Source organism: Panthera tigris, chromosome A2 (genome assembly GCF_018350195.1).
Source record: "Panthera tigris isolate Pti1 chromosome A2, P.tigris_Pti1_mat1.1, whole genome shotgun sequence".
NCBI classification, from domain to species: domain Eukaryota; kingdom Metazoa; phylum Chordata; class Mammalia; order Carnivora; family Felidae; genus Panthera; species Panthera tigris.
Window position 1 is genome coordinate 13167168 of NC_056661.1, and position 16967 is coordinate 13184134.

At 57.7% G+C, this 16967-nt stretch overlaps 1 protein-coding gene across 1 annotated transcript in view; it reads right to left on the reverse strand.

Annotated features, from left to right (window-relative positions):
• UNC13A (unc-13 homolog A) overlaps positions 1–16967 on the reverse strand; it is a 52887-nt gene that overhangs the window by 24622 nt on the left and 11298 nt on the right. The window contains 13 exon segments of the mRNA XM_042977060.1: positions 585–700; positions 1536–1705; positions 1820–1961; positions 2838–3065; positions 3724–3943; positions 4212–4283; positions 4757–4762; positions 4926–5004; positions 7255–7301; positions 9109–9217; positions 9495–10013; positions 12818–13025; positions 15957–15992. Coding sequence (XP_042832994.1) covers positions 585–700; positions 1536–1705; positions 1820–1961; positions 2838–3065; positions 3724–3943; positions 4212–4283; positions 4757–4762; positions 4926–5004; positions 7255–7301; positions 9109–9217; positions 9495–10013; positions 12818–13025; positions 15957–15992 — 1952 coding nt within the window.

The following is a 16967-nucleotide window of genomic DNA, read 5'->3' on the forward strand; positions in this document are numbered from 1 at the left end:
ATAATTCGACCACGCATCCGTCCATCCCATACATCTACCCGCAACTTAGTCTGTCTATCCAGCAATGCATCCATCCACCCCTTCAACCATCCATCATCTATTTATCTACCCATCCATTTATCCACCCATCCATCCATTCATCCACCATCCATCTTTCCACCAAGCCGCCTATGCAACCGCCCCAGATCCACTCATCTATACTTTCGATAGTTCAACCACACATCTGTCCATCCGCCCATCCTTTTATCCACCCATTATGTATGTGTCCATTCAACCAATCATTTATTCACTCAAAAACTGAGTCATCTCCAGGAGCCCCCTGTTCAGGTCTGGGACGGGCGAAACACCTGGAGCTGGGTAGCGAGAGTCTGCCTGGAGGTCAAGGAGGGCTTCCCAAAGGAGGGGGCCCTGAAGTTGGATGGATAGGGAGGAGTTTTCCAGGCAGTAGGAATGGCATGGGGGATAGTCTTTGAGGCCCAGAGAGTATATGGTGTGGCTGGAAACAGGAAGGTGGAGCTGGGGTGGTCAGGGATGGGAGGAGATCACAGTGAGCTGCGAAGGCAGGGAGGGGCGTTGGGCCTCACCTCGTGTAGACAAGTGTACTGGACATGGTAGGGGGCCACCTTTTCTTCGCCTTTGATCTCCACGCTGATGTGTAGCCGGATGGCACCTGATACGGCGGATTTGTCAGTCCGCTTGTCTGCAGAACAGAAGGGGACCTCTGCATCAGACCTTCCCAGTGTAGGCCTGGGATATTCTAATGTGTGCATGACGGTAGGCCAGGAGTCATGACCCTGAAGTTAAGACCCAGGTATGTCTTCTCAAATCGGCTCTCTCTGGGCTTGTGCCTCTCCCAGTAGCCTAGAACTCCCTAGGCCCCGTCTCTTCCTTCAAACTAGGATTCCACACCCTGCTTCCTTGCGCAGATTAAATTCCCGAGTCTGCATCTTCTCTTTAACCAGGAGCCCTAGGCCCTCCTTCTCTCCCAGACTGGGCTCCCCAGCCCTGCCTCCCCTATCAGATCAAGATCCCCAGCATCCACTCATCTTAGATAGGATTCCTGGGTCTGCGTCTCTCTCCTCAGACTAGGATCCTCAGGTTTTGCTTCCTGCCTCCATCAGACTGGGCCTCACAGAAGATCCTTCCTCCCCCATCGGACTGGGCCTCACAGAAGACCCTTCCTCCCCCATCAGACTGGGCCTCACAGAAGACTCTTCCTCCCCCATCGGACCGGGCCTCACAGAAGACCCTTCCTCCCCCATCAGACTGGACCTCACAGAAGACCCTTCCTCCCCCATCAGACTGGGCCTCACAGAAGACCCTTCCTCCCCCATCGGACCGGGCCTCACAGAAGACCCTTCCTCCCCCATCAGACTGGGCCTCACAGATCCTGATTCCCCCACCAGATGGGACACACAGACCCTACCTTCTCCATCAGACTGGGCTCCTAGACTACCTCCTCCTGACACTGGTTCCCCACTTGGGCCCCCTGGGGCACCCTCCCTGTCCCCTTGCAGGACACCACCCATGCTCACCCAGGTTGTACCACACGTCCATCTCGCCGCTGAGTGTCCGCACCTCGATGATCGTCTGTCCCAGGAAGTCATCGGATTCCCTCTTAAACCGCTGCTTCACACGGGATTTGATGTCATCATCCTCGTCCCAGACACGCACCTTGATTCGGTCTGAGGAGTTGTGACATTCACTGCGGGGGGGGGGGGGAGGCAGAGGCGGGGTCAGGTGGCTGGTCTTGGAGCCCCCTTCGGCTGCTCCGGCAGGGAGTCCACCTGGGCGGCCAGGGGTTCAGCCAGGCACTTACAAGTGGAAGTTCTCCTCCCACACAGGGTTCAGGTTCCCATAGATGGTTTTCGTCCGTTTCTTGGTCTTCCCAACCTGGACAGTGACATAGGGGTCACTGGATCCCGTCTTGTCCTTTGCCTGCAAGCCCTGGGCACAGACCACTGGAAGACACACAGGACAAATACAAATACGGGCTCAAGGAGTGAGGCGTACGAGAATAGTCACCGCCACAGGGTCCCTGTTGCTTATTGGGGACCCCTGTGACATGGCCTGAGGGCTTTGTTCTGACCATGGGAGCCCATGGGGACACCCACAAGACAGGAAGGGCTTCCTGAAGAGTTAACCCCCCCGGAGTCCTCGGCTGATGCTGGATGGGAAGGATGCCCTGGGTCACCCCTGGGTAGGACATTCTGTACATTGTCCTCCTGAAGTTTCCAGCAGGATTGAGCCTACAGTTGCTCTCAGAGCCGCCCGTTTATTGGGGTCCCCTGCAGGGCTCCTTCTCTTCCTGCTCCCAGACTCATGTCTCCACCCACACTGGGGCTTCCTGGGGCCACCTTCTGGATACCCATCTGCCCCGAAATCCTCATCTCGGGGTCTGCTTTCAGGGAAATTCGAATGAGGTTGGGCATGGACGAACACCCAAAGGCCTCCACCCGGGCAGGACCCTTCTGCCCCCAGTGGTCAGCACTGTCCCCCAGTGGTCCTGATTGTTGACACCCTGTGTAGGGCTCCTTCCGTCCCAGGCTCACTTCTCAACTCCCACGGCATCACCCCCTAGATAAAAAACGTGCCCTCAACTCTTCTTCTTGGGGTCTGATTCTGGGGGTGGGGTGGGGCACAAACCAAGAGTCATGCAGACAGCGTCATGCATTCCCATTTGGAGGCACACATGCCCACCGCGGGAGCACAAACACACCTAGGGACATGGGACAGATATGGACACACTACACACAGCCAAAGGAAGAGCCACAGGAGGGAGCACAGGGGGCTGAGAAGAAGGGACCCTGTGGCCACCCCCACCCCCGCGGCCTCACCAGTGATGCTGATCTTGGCCGACCACTTGGACGTGCCGTCCAGCACGCTCTGCTTGACCGCCTTCATCTGCTGCGTATGCGCGGTCTTGGTCACGGCGAAGATCTCCTGGATGAGCTCGAAGATCTCAGGTTTGTTCCGCTCCCGGATCTTCATGCGGTCCTTCAGCACCATGATGATGTTCTGCGTCCGGTCCTCCGCCCCGTGCTTGGAGCTCTTCTCTGCAGCCCCTGTGGACGCAGAGAGCAGTCACCGTCCAGAGCGCGCCCCCTCACCGGAGCGAGAACCCCACTTCCCACTCCCCAGCTTCCTGGGCTGCGGCCAAGAGCACTTAGAGCCGTGGGGGTCAGGTGACTCGCGCCCCAAAGCTAGAGCTGCTAGAGATTTCGACATGCTCTCTGAACCCTCCAACCCCTTCTCCGCGTAGTGCCCACCTTGCTGTGCGAGGGGGCCCGCACTGAACCCTCGCGCTCCACCAAGACCCCGCCCCTTCTCTGGCTCCTCCCCCCCACTCAGAGCCCCCTCCCTCTCTGAGCCCCCTCTCTAACCCATTTTTCTCCAGGGGAACCGCTGACTGTCAGTAAGCCCACCCTCGGACAGTTTAGTTAGTCCCTGAGTCTCTCCCCACCCCTCTCTGACCCCCTCACGCTCCCTTTCCCCTCCTCTAGCCCTACTCCTGCGGCCAACGAGTCCCTCCCCTGTTCTTGCCCCGCCCCCGCGGAGCCCCCCCCCCCCCCCCGCGGAGCCCCGCCCCCGCGGAGCCCCGTCCCTCTGCGGAGCCCCGCCCCCGCGGAGCCCCACCCCCACGGAGCCCCGTCCCTCCGCGGAGCCCCGCCCCCCGGAACCCCGCCCCTCCCCGGAGCCCCGCCCCTCGGGCCCCGCGCTCACGCTGCAGGCAATCTGCGTTGAGCAGGTCCTGGCACTTCTCGTGGCACTTGACGCCGCACTCCGTGCAGCGCATGCCCTGCCGCGCGATGCCCCACAGCAGCCCCTCGCACTCGTAGCAGTAGGTGGGCGTGGTGGCCGTCCACACCTCGAAGTTGTGCGGCGTCGTGCAGGAGATGGGGTAGATTAAGGCTTGCAGGGTCTTCTTGTAAACGTGGTTTTTCTGAGCGGAGAGAGAGGGGCGGCATGGGGCGCTGTCCGGCGCCACCCTCACCCCCTCGCTGAGTGTAGTAAAGTCCCCGTCCCTCCCCCTGCCCCCACACCGTCGGAATCCACGGTTCCGGTGCACAGATCATGTCGGCCGGACGCAGCGCAACCAGATCGTGGGGAGGGAGGAGTGCCCGTCCCTGCCACGCTCTCCTCCTCTTCCTCCCCGGAGCCCCCAGCCCACCCGCCGCTCACCCCCGTGGAAGGGGAGGCGCCCCACGCACCAGCTCCTCGTTGTTCAAAGTGCTGGAGGCCAAGGCGGAGGTGATGCCCGCTTTTCTGGACTGGACCAGGGACTGGGGCAGGGAAATCACCAAGGGAGTCACCGGGGTCGATTCACACCCGTAGGGTTGTCACCACGAGCAGAATCCACAGCCATGGTTTGGGGCCGCCAGCGACGGATTGCAGCCACGGCCACAAATAGCAGCAGGAGGAGGGCCAGTGAAGAATTGGAAAGTGACAGAGGCTCTGGGTTAGAAGGGACCCTGGAAGGTGACCAGCCTCACACCCCTGACTCACCCATCCCCCCACCACCAGGAACCAGACTCAGGAGCTGCATTTGGCCACGATCAGCAGCCACAGAGCAAAACTACCAGCCACTCCAGGAACCAAGATCGGGAGTCACCTGCTGTCTTCCCCACCCAGAAACTGTAGGACAGGGCAGGGTCCCCTCACCCCGGAACCCATGCATTGGGGGCCAGTTGGAAGATCCTAATGGGGGGGGAGGGGGTCTGAGGAAGAGATGGGGGCCCAGGTCACTACCACTCACCATGGCCTGAAGTGTCCATGCAGCAGACAGGGTAGAAATCAGATTACATTAGTCCCAGGGAACACCTTGCCAGCCCCCAGCCCCAGGTCTGCCATGGGCAGTTGTATAGGTTGAGCACTGCTTATGGCAGGCCTGCTCTGCTGGGGGAGGAGAGGGCACAGGCGCTCACCAGGTCGCTCACGAGTGGAATGGGCTTCCTCTTGCGGATGTCCGGCATGCTGTCAATGATGATGAGGCCACCGCCAGGGCTGTAAGACACACACGGGGATGTCAAGGGCCCAGGCGTCTTGCTGTCTCCAACAGACATCACTGGAGGCCTGGGCAGGACACTTGATCTCCCCCGGCTATTAAAGGTTGAATGGTGTCTCCCAAAAAGATACATTTAAATCCTAGCCCCTAGTACCTCGGAACGTGGCCTTATTTGGCATATCTGGGTCATTGCAGATATAGTTAGTTAAGATGAGCTCACGCTAGACTGGGTGGGCCCCTAATCCAATGTAACGGGTGTCTTTATAGAAAGAGAGACAGCAGTGTGACAACAGAGATCAGAGCGACACATTTACAAGCCAAGGAATACTGAGGATTGCCAGCAACTACCAGCAGCTGGCAAGGCAGGGAAGGAGTCTCCCCTACAGGTGACAGTGACAGAGGGAGCGTGGCTCAGCCAACAACTTGACTTTGGAATCCTGGCCTCCAGAACTGTAAAAAGAATATCCTCCTGTTGGTTTAAGCTGCCCATTCGGTAGTGTGTTACGGCAGCCCCAGGAAACGAAGACGACTCCGGGCCTCAACTTCCTCACCTGGGAAATGGGGAGATGATGCTGTTGCCCAATTTGAATGGAAGTTTGAATGGACGTTTGAATAAACTAAGATATTCACGAGACACTACCTAATTGAAATAGGTATTTCAAAATTGAAAATACCTATGTATACTTGAAGTCGATCCTGGAAGGAGTGATTTCGAAGCTGATGGCTACGCAGCTTTGGCGTAGCTGGTGGGTCAGAATGAGCTACTTTGGGGGAGATGCTATCGTGGCCTTTATGGATTCACCTTACTGAGAGGGGCCCACATCCCAAAGAGGGTTCAGGCGTGGCTCTTCTCCAGAAGGTTCCCACTGGCCAGGGAGAGAGATGCCTGGCAGCCAGTGACTCTGGACAAGCCCCGGGGTGCCATCCATGTTCCAGTGCTGCCTGGAAGATCAGGCAGAGGCCTGGTGACTCCCGAAATACACCTGGGCTTGGCTCCCCAGCCTGACCCCGCCCGCGGCTCTCGAGGGCATTTCCTCCATAGATCACGTGTTCATCCCCATGTCAGTCCCAGCTTCCGGGGCTCCCCCCAAGGACACCGGCTCATCTGGGAGTCACAGCGACTGTCTCCGCGCCTCTGTTTGCAAAGGACGCACAAGGGAAGGCAGTCGCCCTTCCCGCTGCTACTTGAAAACATTAGTGTACTTTAAAAGTATCTTTTAGGGGCGCCCGAGGGGCTCCGTCGGTTAAGCATCCGACTTCGGCTCAGGTCACGATCTCGCGGTGCGTGGGTTCGAGCCCCGCGTCGGGGCTCTGTGCCGACAGCTCGGAGCCTGGAGCCTGGTTCCGATTCTGTGTCTCCTTCTCTCTCTGCCCCTCCCCCACTTGTGCTCTGTCTCTCTCTATCAAAAATAAATAAACGCAGAAAAAGTATCTTTTAGGGGCACCTGAGTGGCTCGGTTGGTTAAGCACCAGACTCTTGATTTCAGCTCAGGTCATGATCTCACGGCTTCCGGAGCTCAAGCCCCGCGTTGGGCTCTGCGCTGACAGCGCGGAGCCTGCTTGGGATTCTCTCTCCCCTCTCTCTCCGCCCCTCCCCGCTTGCGCGCTCTCTCGCTCTCAAAACAAATACAAACATAGATTAAAAATAAGTGTTTAAGAATATCTTTTACATCTTCTAACCTCTCCACTCAGGCGCTGAAGGAAGAAAAGCCCGCGTAAGCGCTTAGATAGGACAAAAGGCTCCACGGACGGCCAAATAACTGTCATTAAAGAAAGGGTCACCATTAAAGAAAGAGCCAGCAACCGTAGCCATAATCTGGGATGTTTAAAAACGGAATCAGATCAACAACTTCACCCCGGGATTGCAGAGGGACGCTGCAGGACACAGGCTTCTCCTCTCTCTTACATTTATTTCTCTAGGAGGAAGTGATCTTGGGTAACGCGAGTGTCTGGGGCAAGGCACGTACCTCTCTGGACTCAGTTTCCCCACCTGGAAAATAGGGTAGCGGTCCTCCCGTGGGTGTGTTGTGGGGATTCAATGTGCGACTCTCTTTGGCTTCTGTCCGGGGTGAATGCTTATGCTAGTGGCTACATCTGTCGGGCTACACCCGATCTGTCACTCAAGCTGTCCCCTGTCTCCACGGAACCGCTGGCTATCCTCCCTGGGCTGACGCTACAATGTAAAGCAGTCTCGAGCTCTGGATTCAAAGCTTCCTCCTTCCTCCTTCCCCCACGACTCCGTTACTCACCCGCCTTTGAACCATAGGGATTTGGACATCTCTCCTTCTCCTCGGGCCTGCGTGACAGACAGACAGACAGACAGACAGACACGGTCAGTGTGGCAGCCTCTCCCCAGAGCAAGGTAGGTTCCACACCCGCTTTCGTCTCCTCTTTGGGCCGGGAGTCAGGAGGCCCGGGTCCTAGTCCTCACTGCGTGTCCTTAAGCTCTCTCTGGGCCTCAGTTTGCCCAATCTGTAAAATGGGGAGAGAAGAGCTCCTCTCTACCACCCACCTCAGTAGGACTCGGTCTCCTTGTCCGTCAAACGTGGGGACGTGTTAGCATCATCTCCAACAAGAGCCCGTGCACTACAGTCCTGGGCTTCTCGGGGGTTGGTTTAAACACTCATTAAGATTCTGTCATTCTCTAAACTTCTCCCGGCCTCACCTGCTCATCTGGTCTTGTGCCCCAGGGCCTTTGCTTGACCTGCGTCACTTGCTTATACGCCCTCCCACCTACTGCTCCCGACCAGCCTCCATCGATCCTTTTTTTTTTTTTAAATACATGAAATTTATTGTCTCCATTGATCCTTCAGATCTCATTGTAGACCCAGAGCCGACACCCTTACCTCCTATGCAACTAAAGGGTGGCATGGTGGGAGAAGGGTGGGGAGGGTCCAGCACTCTTCTGAAATATCGTTGAAGCATTTTGGATATCACTTCTCCTTAAGTGTCACCTCCTCCAGGGAGTTTTCCTGATTACCTCGGATTCGTTTTACGCCCCTTCTACGAGACCCACAGAGCCTGCCCACGTTTATTTGGTTTTTGCCATATTACGAGTTCCGCCAAAGAGTCGCTGCTGTTTTCTATTTTTCATTCAAATTGCTGACGTAGTGAAAGTTACTCAACAGACCTTACACTGCATATTCTTTTCTACCCTTTGCTTTTAGAACTTAGTCAAAAAAAAAAAAATTTCAATTTTAAAACATAAGACATTCGATTGGAAACTTCTGTGGCTCTGACATTTGACGGTCTAAGACCTTGAGAGTCTGTTTAGGATATCCTACTGCCAGCCTCACCCCCTGGATAATGGTCCCCCTGGATAATGACACTGCTCTGTCCCCAGCCTAGGGTGGCTTGAACAATTGAAGAGAGACATGAGGGGCCTCAATCCTGCTGCCTGACCCTAACGCTAATGCCTTCGCCTAATTCCTTCTCTGATACTGACCAGGCCTGAGACCTTTCCCCAACCCTGACTCTGGTACCCAGTGGGATCCCAGACACTGATTCCTTTCCCTAACCCCAGTGTTAACCCAGACCTCTGATCTCTGACTGCTGCCCTCGCTCTGACCTCTCTCCCTCTCCCTCACCTCTATCCCTATCCATGAGCTTGACTCTGACATGGCTGTAACCGTGACCTGGCTCCAGGTTCCAGCTCACCTCTCCTTCCTCCCTCCTCAGAAATCCCAGGTGGGCACGAGGGAGGCTGGGCCGGGCCTTGGTGGGGCCGGCTGGTTGGGGGGGAGGGCAGGCAGTCATGGGAGACCAGGGAAGGGCCCTTCTGGAGACAGATGAAGTCAAGGTGCAAACAGGGCCAGAGAGGGGTCAGGTTGGACAGGGGCTGGGCCGGGAACGGTGAGGCCGGGACGCTGGCAGGTGTGGGTGGGGCCAGGTTGGGGTGGGCGGAGCCATAGAAAGACCAGGATGTAAGAAGGCGAAGCGAAGCCGTGGGGGGGGGGGGGGGCGGTGTCCGGGGGCAGTGGGCGTGGCCACGCTGTCCACGGGCGGGCCACGGCAGGTGTGGGCAGGGCCTGGAAAGGGACGCAGGTGGATGGGGTATGGGAGCGGTGGGGAAGCGGGCCAGCGGGGCTGCAGCTGTCACTCACCTCCTGCAGCTGCAACCGCACTTTGTTGAAGGCTCGAAGCCAGTTGGCCTTGGCCCTGGACACGGAGTCCTGACCCTCCTGGCCTTCCTCATCCTCTCGTCGCCTGAAACTGAGGCAAGGGGCGTCGTGAGGCTCCAGGACTGGCCCTCCCTTCACCCTCCGCCCTCCGAGCCACGTCAAGCCCTGCGTGGCCTCTCTGGCCCTGCAGAGACACAGTGGTCCACCTGTAGCCCCTCTGACGGGCCTCAGTGCCCCCTCCGCTTTCCCGGCCATGACCCTGCGACACCCTCCCCTCCATTCCCCGGGTCCACGCTGACCCCATCTTGGCCCCCGCGACATCAGCGCCACTTGGCCCCCGCGACAGCCCCTTGGCCCCCTCCCATTACCTCTCCTCAGACTTGGGGGGCTCCGGCTCAGGGGCCCGCTCCGCTGTGGGCACCTCCTCCAGTGCGGCTGGCCCAGGGGCCGCCTTGGCCACGTCGGGGGCCTCAGCAGGCCCGGCCGGAGGCCTATCCTCCTTCTCAGCTGCGGCCGGTGGGAGGCTGACACGCTTGAAGTCTTTGGGCTCAGCCACGGCCACCTCCTCCCGCTGGGCGTAGCTCCGGATGTCATCCGGCACCTCCTCCTCCTCCTCCAGCTCCTCGTCCTCCTCGTCCTCCTCCTCCAGGAAGTCCTCCAGCTCCTCGTCCAGCTCCTCGTCCAGCTCCTCCTCATCCTGGTCCCAGCGCGGCGAGTCCTTGTGGTAGCTGACCGAGCTGTGGCACGAGTGGTAGGAGTCCCGGTCCCGCTCGTCCTCTATCTCGGAGCCCTGCAGGCTCTGCTCGTCCGGGTCGAAGTCCTCACTCAGCTGCGAGCTGCCCTGGCTCAGTTCCCCCGAGGAGGCGTAGCGACTGCTGCCGGTGGGGCTGTGGGGACCAGCCAGGGCTCAGCCGGGGAGGCACCCCCGAGCCACCGCCCGCCCCCCCCCCCCCCCGCGGCCGTCACGCAGGCGCCACCACCCGGTCATTCACTCAGCACTGGCGGACGAGCGCCTACGGGGCGCCTGGCCTTGCCCCGGGTACCTGGGAAACCTCGGCCTGGAGAACCCGCCTTGCGCCCCTCCGATGTGCTGGGGACCCCAATCAGTGCCTCACCTCCAGTCTTGGGAGATTTAGTGCTTCTGCAGCTCGAACCTGGCCATGGCTCCTGATGTCCCCGAATCTAGATGCTGCCCCAACGTCCCCTCCTGTCCCCGACAGCACTCGCCTCCCATGGAAGCCACAGAGGGGCTTTTTCAAATCATAAACGCAGGCACTTACGTCCCTGTTCTAAAACCTGCCGTAGCTCCTTAGAGCCCTTGGTATGAAATCTGGGCCCTGCCCTACACCCCAGGGTGGCCCAAACCCTCCAGCCTCCCCACCTCATCTCCCTCTGTGCTCCCATCTCTCCCCCCCTGCTCCGGCCACACTGGCTTTCTCACTGTTCCTCCAGAGCCCCTGCATCAGTGCCCACCTCTGAGCCATTGCCCTTGCTGTGCCCTCTTCCAGGAACACCCTTCCAGAGTCTCTTTTGGTGCCCATTGAGATGTTGTCTTTGAGTGAGTTTCCCCCACCCTCCCGCCAAGTCGGGTCCTTAGGTGCGCCCCGGGTCATGCTGGACATGACCAGGAAGGAACACCTAGCCCTGCTTGAGGGCAGGCAGCATGACGCATGGGCCACCACTCGTCCCCCTTCTAATCATTCACTCAGTCACTCAACAAACATCATTCCTTGTCTTAAATACTTCCTCTGCTCTCAAGGACCGGGACCCCTCTCCCCAGCCAGCTCCAGGGATGCTGTAGGGACCAAAACGGGAGTCTCTCCCTCTCGCCATTGGTTGCTAGTTTATGCATTTAGGTGATTGCTTTTTAGTGGCCCACCTTGTAGATGGCAGGGGACAGGTGAGGGATCAGCAAGCATTACTTGGCTGAAAAGGACTTCAAGCTCCCTCTGCTGATGAATAACCCTGAAGTCCATCCCGGCACATTCTGGGGTCCCTGGGGAGGGGGGCAGCCCAGGACTGGAATCCCAGCATAGGCCTGGATGCGTCCACCTACGACCTCAGGCGCCGCCTAAGTTGCCCCAGGCTCGTCTTTGGGGCCATCCTCCCATCCTGGCTCCGATGTACTGAGTCTTTACACGGCTCTCACCCCCCTCAGATGCTTCCCCTGGCTCCCATGCCCCTGAGTTGGCCACCCAAGGGCCTTCCTGATCATGATCTGGGACCTGATCTCCAGCCTGTGGCTGAGCTGTTTCCTCTGCCTGAAATTCTCTTCCTTGGACTTCTCATTTATCCTTCTGGGGCTATCTGCCAGGCACCTTCCTCCGGGAAGTCCTCCCTACCCTTCCCCACTGCTAGAGTGTCCCGCCCTGCCCCTCCTTCCAGCCAAGCCCTGGCTTGTGGGATGGAATGTCTGGGTCCGGCTCGGTGTCCCCAGCCTCTCGGATCATCCAGCACCAGGCAGCACGGCCAGGATGGCCAGGGAGCGTGGCTTGAGTCCCTCTCAGGGGAATGCAAGCTGTTTCTACCTCTACATCCTCTCCTCCCCCCTGCTTCTGGAGGGTCTCCCCTCACTCCTGTGTGGCCTGACCAAAGCACAAGAGGAGAGGGTTCCTCTTACCCCGACTCCCCCCCCCCCCCATCCTGTCCCAGGAATGCTCACGGTAGACAGACTTCTCCCAGCCAACCCTTTCTGGCATTTTCTCTGGGTAGGATGCTATGGCCACTCCCCCGCTCTCTTTCTCCAAGGGCAGACCTTTCTTTTTCACTAACATTTGGTCTCTGACTCTCCTCTGGGCTGTTTCCGACCCGTTGAAACTTTGTTCCCGCAATCGCTTCAGCCTGAGCCAGCTTGGGTATGCAAATGAAAGGGAGTGAGGCTTGAATGGGAGAACCGTATTCTGGGGAAAGCAGATAGTTCGGAAAAAGACCCACAACCAAAAATCACGGGGCACCCACGGGGCACCCAGTTAGCTCCAAACGGTATTGTTTGTGCTGTCGACACAAGTCACCACGGGGCACGTTCAGACGCCCCTCTAGGCGCTTTACAGACGTGCAATCCGTTTAATATCCCGTGCGTCGCAGTTTTGTTTGGCAACCAGGGCTGGGTGATCGGGTCGGCGCGGAAGGACGGCAGGCACGACTCTCAGCCTCACAGGCTTGGAGACCAGCGCCCCGCACCGGGCAGTGGCGTGGCCCGCCTGTCGGACAGGTCTGGAGCCAGCCGACTTTCGAGGGGGTAGCGGTAGAGGCCGGAGCGCGCAGGGGCAGCTCCCGAGGGACGGTGCCCGAGCCTGCCAGCCAGAAACAGAGTCGGGCCGTCAGGGCAGGACCACGCCAGGACCACCAGCCGGCTGCTTGCTGGGAGACTCTTTCCAAAATCACCAGCGCCCTTAAAGGGAGCGCCCAGGCACCCCCGCATCTCAGGGGGACCGCTCGGGGGGGGGCCTCCTGACTCAGCTCCCCTTTGTCAGCCAAAGCACACCCCCTTTGACCAAGCTCGTGAGATCTTCTTACAAGGTTTAGCGTAAAGAAAGGGCTCTACTACCCTACAAGAATGCTGCTTTCCTGGACCCGCTGACCTCCACCCCCAGCTCCCCCGGGTCCTCTACTCCTGTCCCCACTCTGGGACCCAGAGCCAGATACACGCACAGGCACACACACGGATCCCCTCCTCGAGCACCGTGGCTACCTGAGGGCCCGCGGCTCGGAGAACTCCTCATAACTGTGCATCGAGTCGCTGTAAGATTCCCGGGAGCCCAGGGGTGGTGGACGGACAGAATACTGGTGGACTGAGGCATTGGGCTGGGATGTGGTGTAATAGGGTGGCGGGATGCTGTTGCTTGTCTCGCTGCGATAGTCGCTGTCGCGATCGTCCACCGCGCTGTCAGGGTCATCATCTGGAAGAGAGAGGAGGGGAGGGGAGAGGGTGAGGAGGGGAGGGAGAGAGAGGGCGTCCAATGGAGGCCAACACAGTCTCCCAGACTTAGGGAGTCTTCGCTGTCTGCTAACCCAAGAAGAGGGATCTTTGCCAGAATGAATGCAGGATCTCGGGTCACGTTAACAGAAGTAGAGGCTGCAGGATAAGGGAGGTGAAAACCCTGCTTTGCCAGTCAGACTGGACTCCTAGTCTGGGGTCCAACGTAGGTCCTATAATGTGAGGGGGACAGGGGCAAATTGGAGGGTGTCCTTCGGCTCAAACGTGAGCACGGACTTGGCTAAAGAGCAGGCTTTCTGAAAGCACGATGAGTTTTTCCATCAGGCAGTGAGCTTCCCTTCCCATAAGAGAAGTCACACAAATACTCAGGGGGACGTTCAGAGGGAGATCAGGGGGACAAGGTTGGAGTATCAATTTCCTTTAACCCTCAGAGATTTCTCGATGTCCGAGGATGGGGTTCCTAGATCTGAGCTCACACGTGTGGGAACAAACATGGGGGCTGACGATACTATAGCCCTCGAAAAGGATTAGATTCTTAGGTCAGATTCTTAGATTCTTAGGCAAGACCATCGCACACCCAGAATCTACGGCTGAATGGATCAGGGCAGAGTGCTGAACTTCAAGTGTTTTATAAGCATTAAAGGGCATTTTAGTTTGGTTTGTTTTCCTTGATAAAAAAAAAAAGAACAGCGTCGAAGGATGAGAGATTGTGGTTAGGACAGTAGAGACTCAATTTATTTAAAAGGCAGCCCTTGAAAACAAATGGGCTGCAAAAGAAAAGAAATGAAAGCCCAGATTAGGTGGCCCAGGGCATGAATTGACCGGTGGTATTAAATGCCAAGGGGGGTGATTTGTCCCTTTTTAATGCCTTTAGGTTTCTTTGCTCGTGTTCCGGATGTTTGTGTATTTTTCTCGCCTTATTATTTTAATCTCCTAATTTCCCCCCCCTCCCTAGCTAATCGTGTCTGTTTCTATGTATTTGACAAATAGGTCCATTTTTTTTAAATGGGGTGAACGGTGGCGGTGGGGGGGGGGCGCGCCTGGGTGGCTCAGGTCATGATCTCACGGTGCGTGGGTTCGAGCCCCGCCTCCGGCTCTGTGCTGACAGCTCGGAGCCTGGAGCTGCTTCGGATGCTGTGTCTCCCCATCTCTCGGCCCCTCCTCTGCTCGTGCTCTGTCTCTCTCTGTCTCTCAATAATAAACAAACGTTAAAAAAAAATCAAGTTCATCCTTCATGTAAAAACCTCTTTGGATTCATTCCCTAAGTTAGTTTGCCTTCTGAGAAACCTTGAATTCATTCTCCGCGAGCAAAGCCAGCCTCATCAAGGTCACTCTGGCCTCCTGGTTTCTCATCTGACTCGGGTCACTGTGACCTACAAGCTTTTTATCCTGCCCCTGTCGTAAGCGGCCACCATCTGATGTGCTGGGTGCCATCAGTGCTCGCATTTTAGGCAGAGGCAGATGTGAATTTCCACGGCTCAGGTCTACACGCATCAGGGTATAACTGTGAGGCCACGGGGGCCTGAAGCCGGGGATCTGAAATCCGGACAGAGTGTCCCCGTGGAATTCTGGACGAGTTGCCAACGTTACCGAATTGTTCCTTTGACCAGTTTGTTCGCTACCCAGTTTTCTGGGTGTAGAGCCTCTAACCAAACCGGCATCCCTTCTGCCCAACTGTCCTGGACCAGGCCAAGACGCTTCCGGCCAAACTGCCTGACGCTGCGGGTGTAGTCGGCAAACGGTTTTTGTTTGTTTGTTTGTTTGTTTGTTTGTTTTTCTGGACACATGGTCCAGTTTTGGGGGGCAAATTGCTTTCTGTTGGTTTGGGTTTTTTGGTTTTGTTTTGTTTTGTTTTGTTTTGCTACCACCCTGACTTCGCTTCCTCCCACATGGTTTTTGACCGAATTGCCTGCTTGCCCAGAGAGGCATTTTCAGCCACTTGTGTTTCGACCAACTGGCCCGATTGTCTTTGCGCCTCTCGACCCAGCGATCAGCTTTCGCCACGTTGGTTTTAACCAAAAATATCTCTGTTTGTCGACCGTGCCGTTTGTCTGTGGCAAACTGGTTGGTGCCGGGCCCTCTTGCTTGCCGAATGGCTTTTCTGGCTAAATGGGTTTTTGACAAATTATTCCGGATCAAAGTAGCGGTAAACATTTCCCCTGGTCCCGGAGGGAAGGGGGGAGCGGGGTCTGGCCGTCAGGTTATGGGCACTGGTGGAGGCGTTCCTAGTTGGTGGGGTAAAGGGAAGGAGGGAGATTCACGTTCAGGCCATAAGCCTGGATTTTTCTGGAAGGGGCAAGACATGGAGGAAAGGGAGCTATTCCTTGGGGAGATAAATGGGCACCCAGTTGTTGGGGGAGGGGAGGGCTGGTCTCCTTCCCCCGGGGTTAAATTGGAGGAAGATGGCAGGGGCCTTTGGGAGCTGAGGTCTCTGGAGTGATCCGTGCCTGGGGTTCCCTGCCCAGCTGCTCTTTCAAAGACCCTCTCCCCCCATACCTACCCCCCTCTGAGTGACACTGGGGCGGAGGAGGAAGGTGGGGAGACAAAGGAGAGGAAGGAGTCACAGGAGAGGAGATGACGTTATACACGGGGAACAGGGGGGAAGGGGTCACAGTGCCCAGCTGGAGACAGACAGGTCTCTGGTCGAAATGCCCACTCCTCCCGGCTGAATCCCTCCACCCCGGTTATGGTGCCCGCTCCCGAGCGAGCAGAGCAGGACCCTCGAGACAGACGTTAATGGTCAGGGACAGGAGGGCACAGGCGGGGTCTTATCAGTCCTCAGGCCCCCCAGCCACCGGCTCCCTGATGCCCTGGCGGTCGCGCAGGGGGGCCTCAGGGTTGCCAAGGCCCCCACCTCCCCATGGCCTCCCAGAACATCAAGCTGAGTACTTACTGTGCTGTTCACCCCAGCCAAAATAATTCCAGTTGCCTACAAAGAGAAGGGGCAGAGATAATAAAAGGGAGCAGGCGGGGGGGGGGGGGCACGGGGAGGGGGACTCCCCCATCCTCCCCATTTTCCCCTTCTCCTCCTCCCACCCCAGGACTTCGATCCCCTCCTGCCCCGAGCGTCTCCTCAGAATATCACTCTAACCCCCCTGACATTTGTGCTGCCTTCGGTCATCGAGGTGGGGTAACCGCATCCCTCAAAGAGGCCACAGGCTCAGCCAGGAAGTGATAAAGGGGACATTCGGGCCCAGGGTTTTACCACCCTGAGCGCTGGAGTCAGCACTCCCACTCCTGCCCTCCCCCTTCCGGCAAACAAGGAAAGAAACCCTGGACTGGAAATCCTACACTTGGAAATACCACCCCCAACCCCCCCCACCCGCCATTGGGTGGGGTTTAATAATTCTGTTCGTTTGACAGGTGAAAGCATAGGGCTCAGAGAGGTAGAGTGAGCAGCCTAAAGTCACACAGCTTCTGAGCATCAGGACCGGGGAGAGAACCGCATTTCCCCCCATCCCCTCAACCCCAGCGCCCGCCAGCATCTTGGGAAAAATGCCTCGGGCCAGAATCGTGACACCGGGCTGCCTCCTCCATGAAACGGAGGCGACAAACTGTTCCCAAGAGAACTTGGAGGTAGAGGCTGAGGGGTAAGGTAAGTCTCCGTTCCCAGACTGAACCCACCCCTTGCTTCAGTCCACCTGTCCAGGAGTCACCTATCTGCTCCTGCCTGATGCTGTCCCCACCCCAACCCTTCAGTGACCCCGTTCGCCACCAGGGAGGGGGGTTGTAATTTCCTCAGGGCGGTGATGACCCCTCCCCAGGTAGGGAAGTCAAAGGGTTTCTCGATAGCAGCCCCAAGAAATGAGGTCCCCCAAGTGCAGTCCCCCCCCAGCCCCTCCACTTCGTGGTCACCATCCTGGGCATGTGGGGGGTCGACAACGCATACAGGGGAGACTGGGGG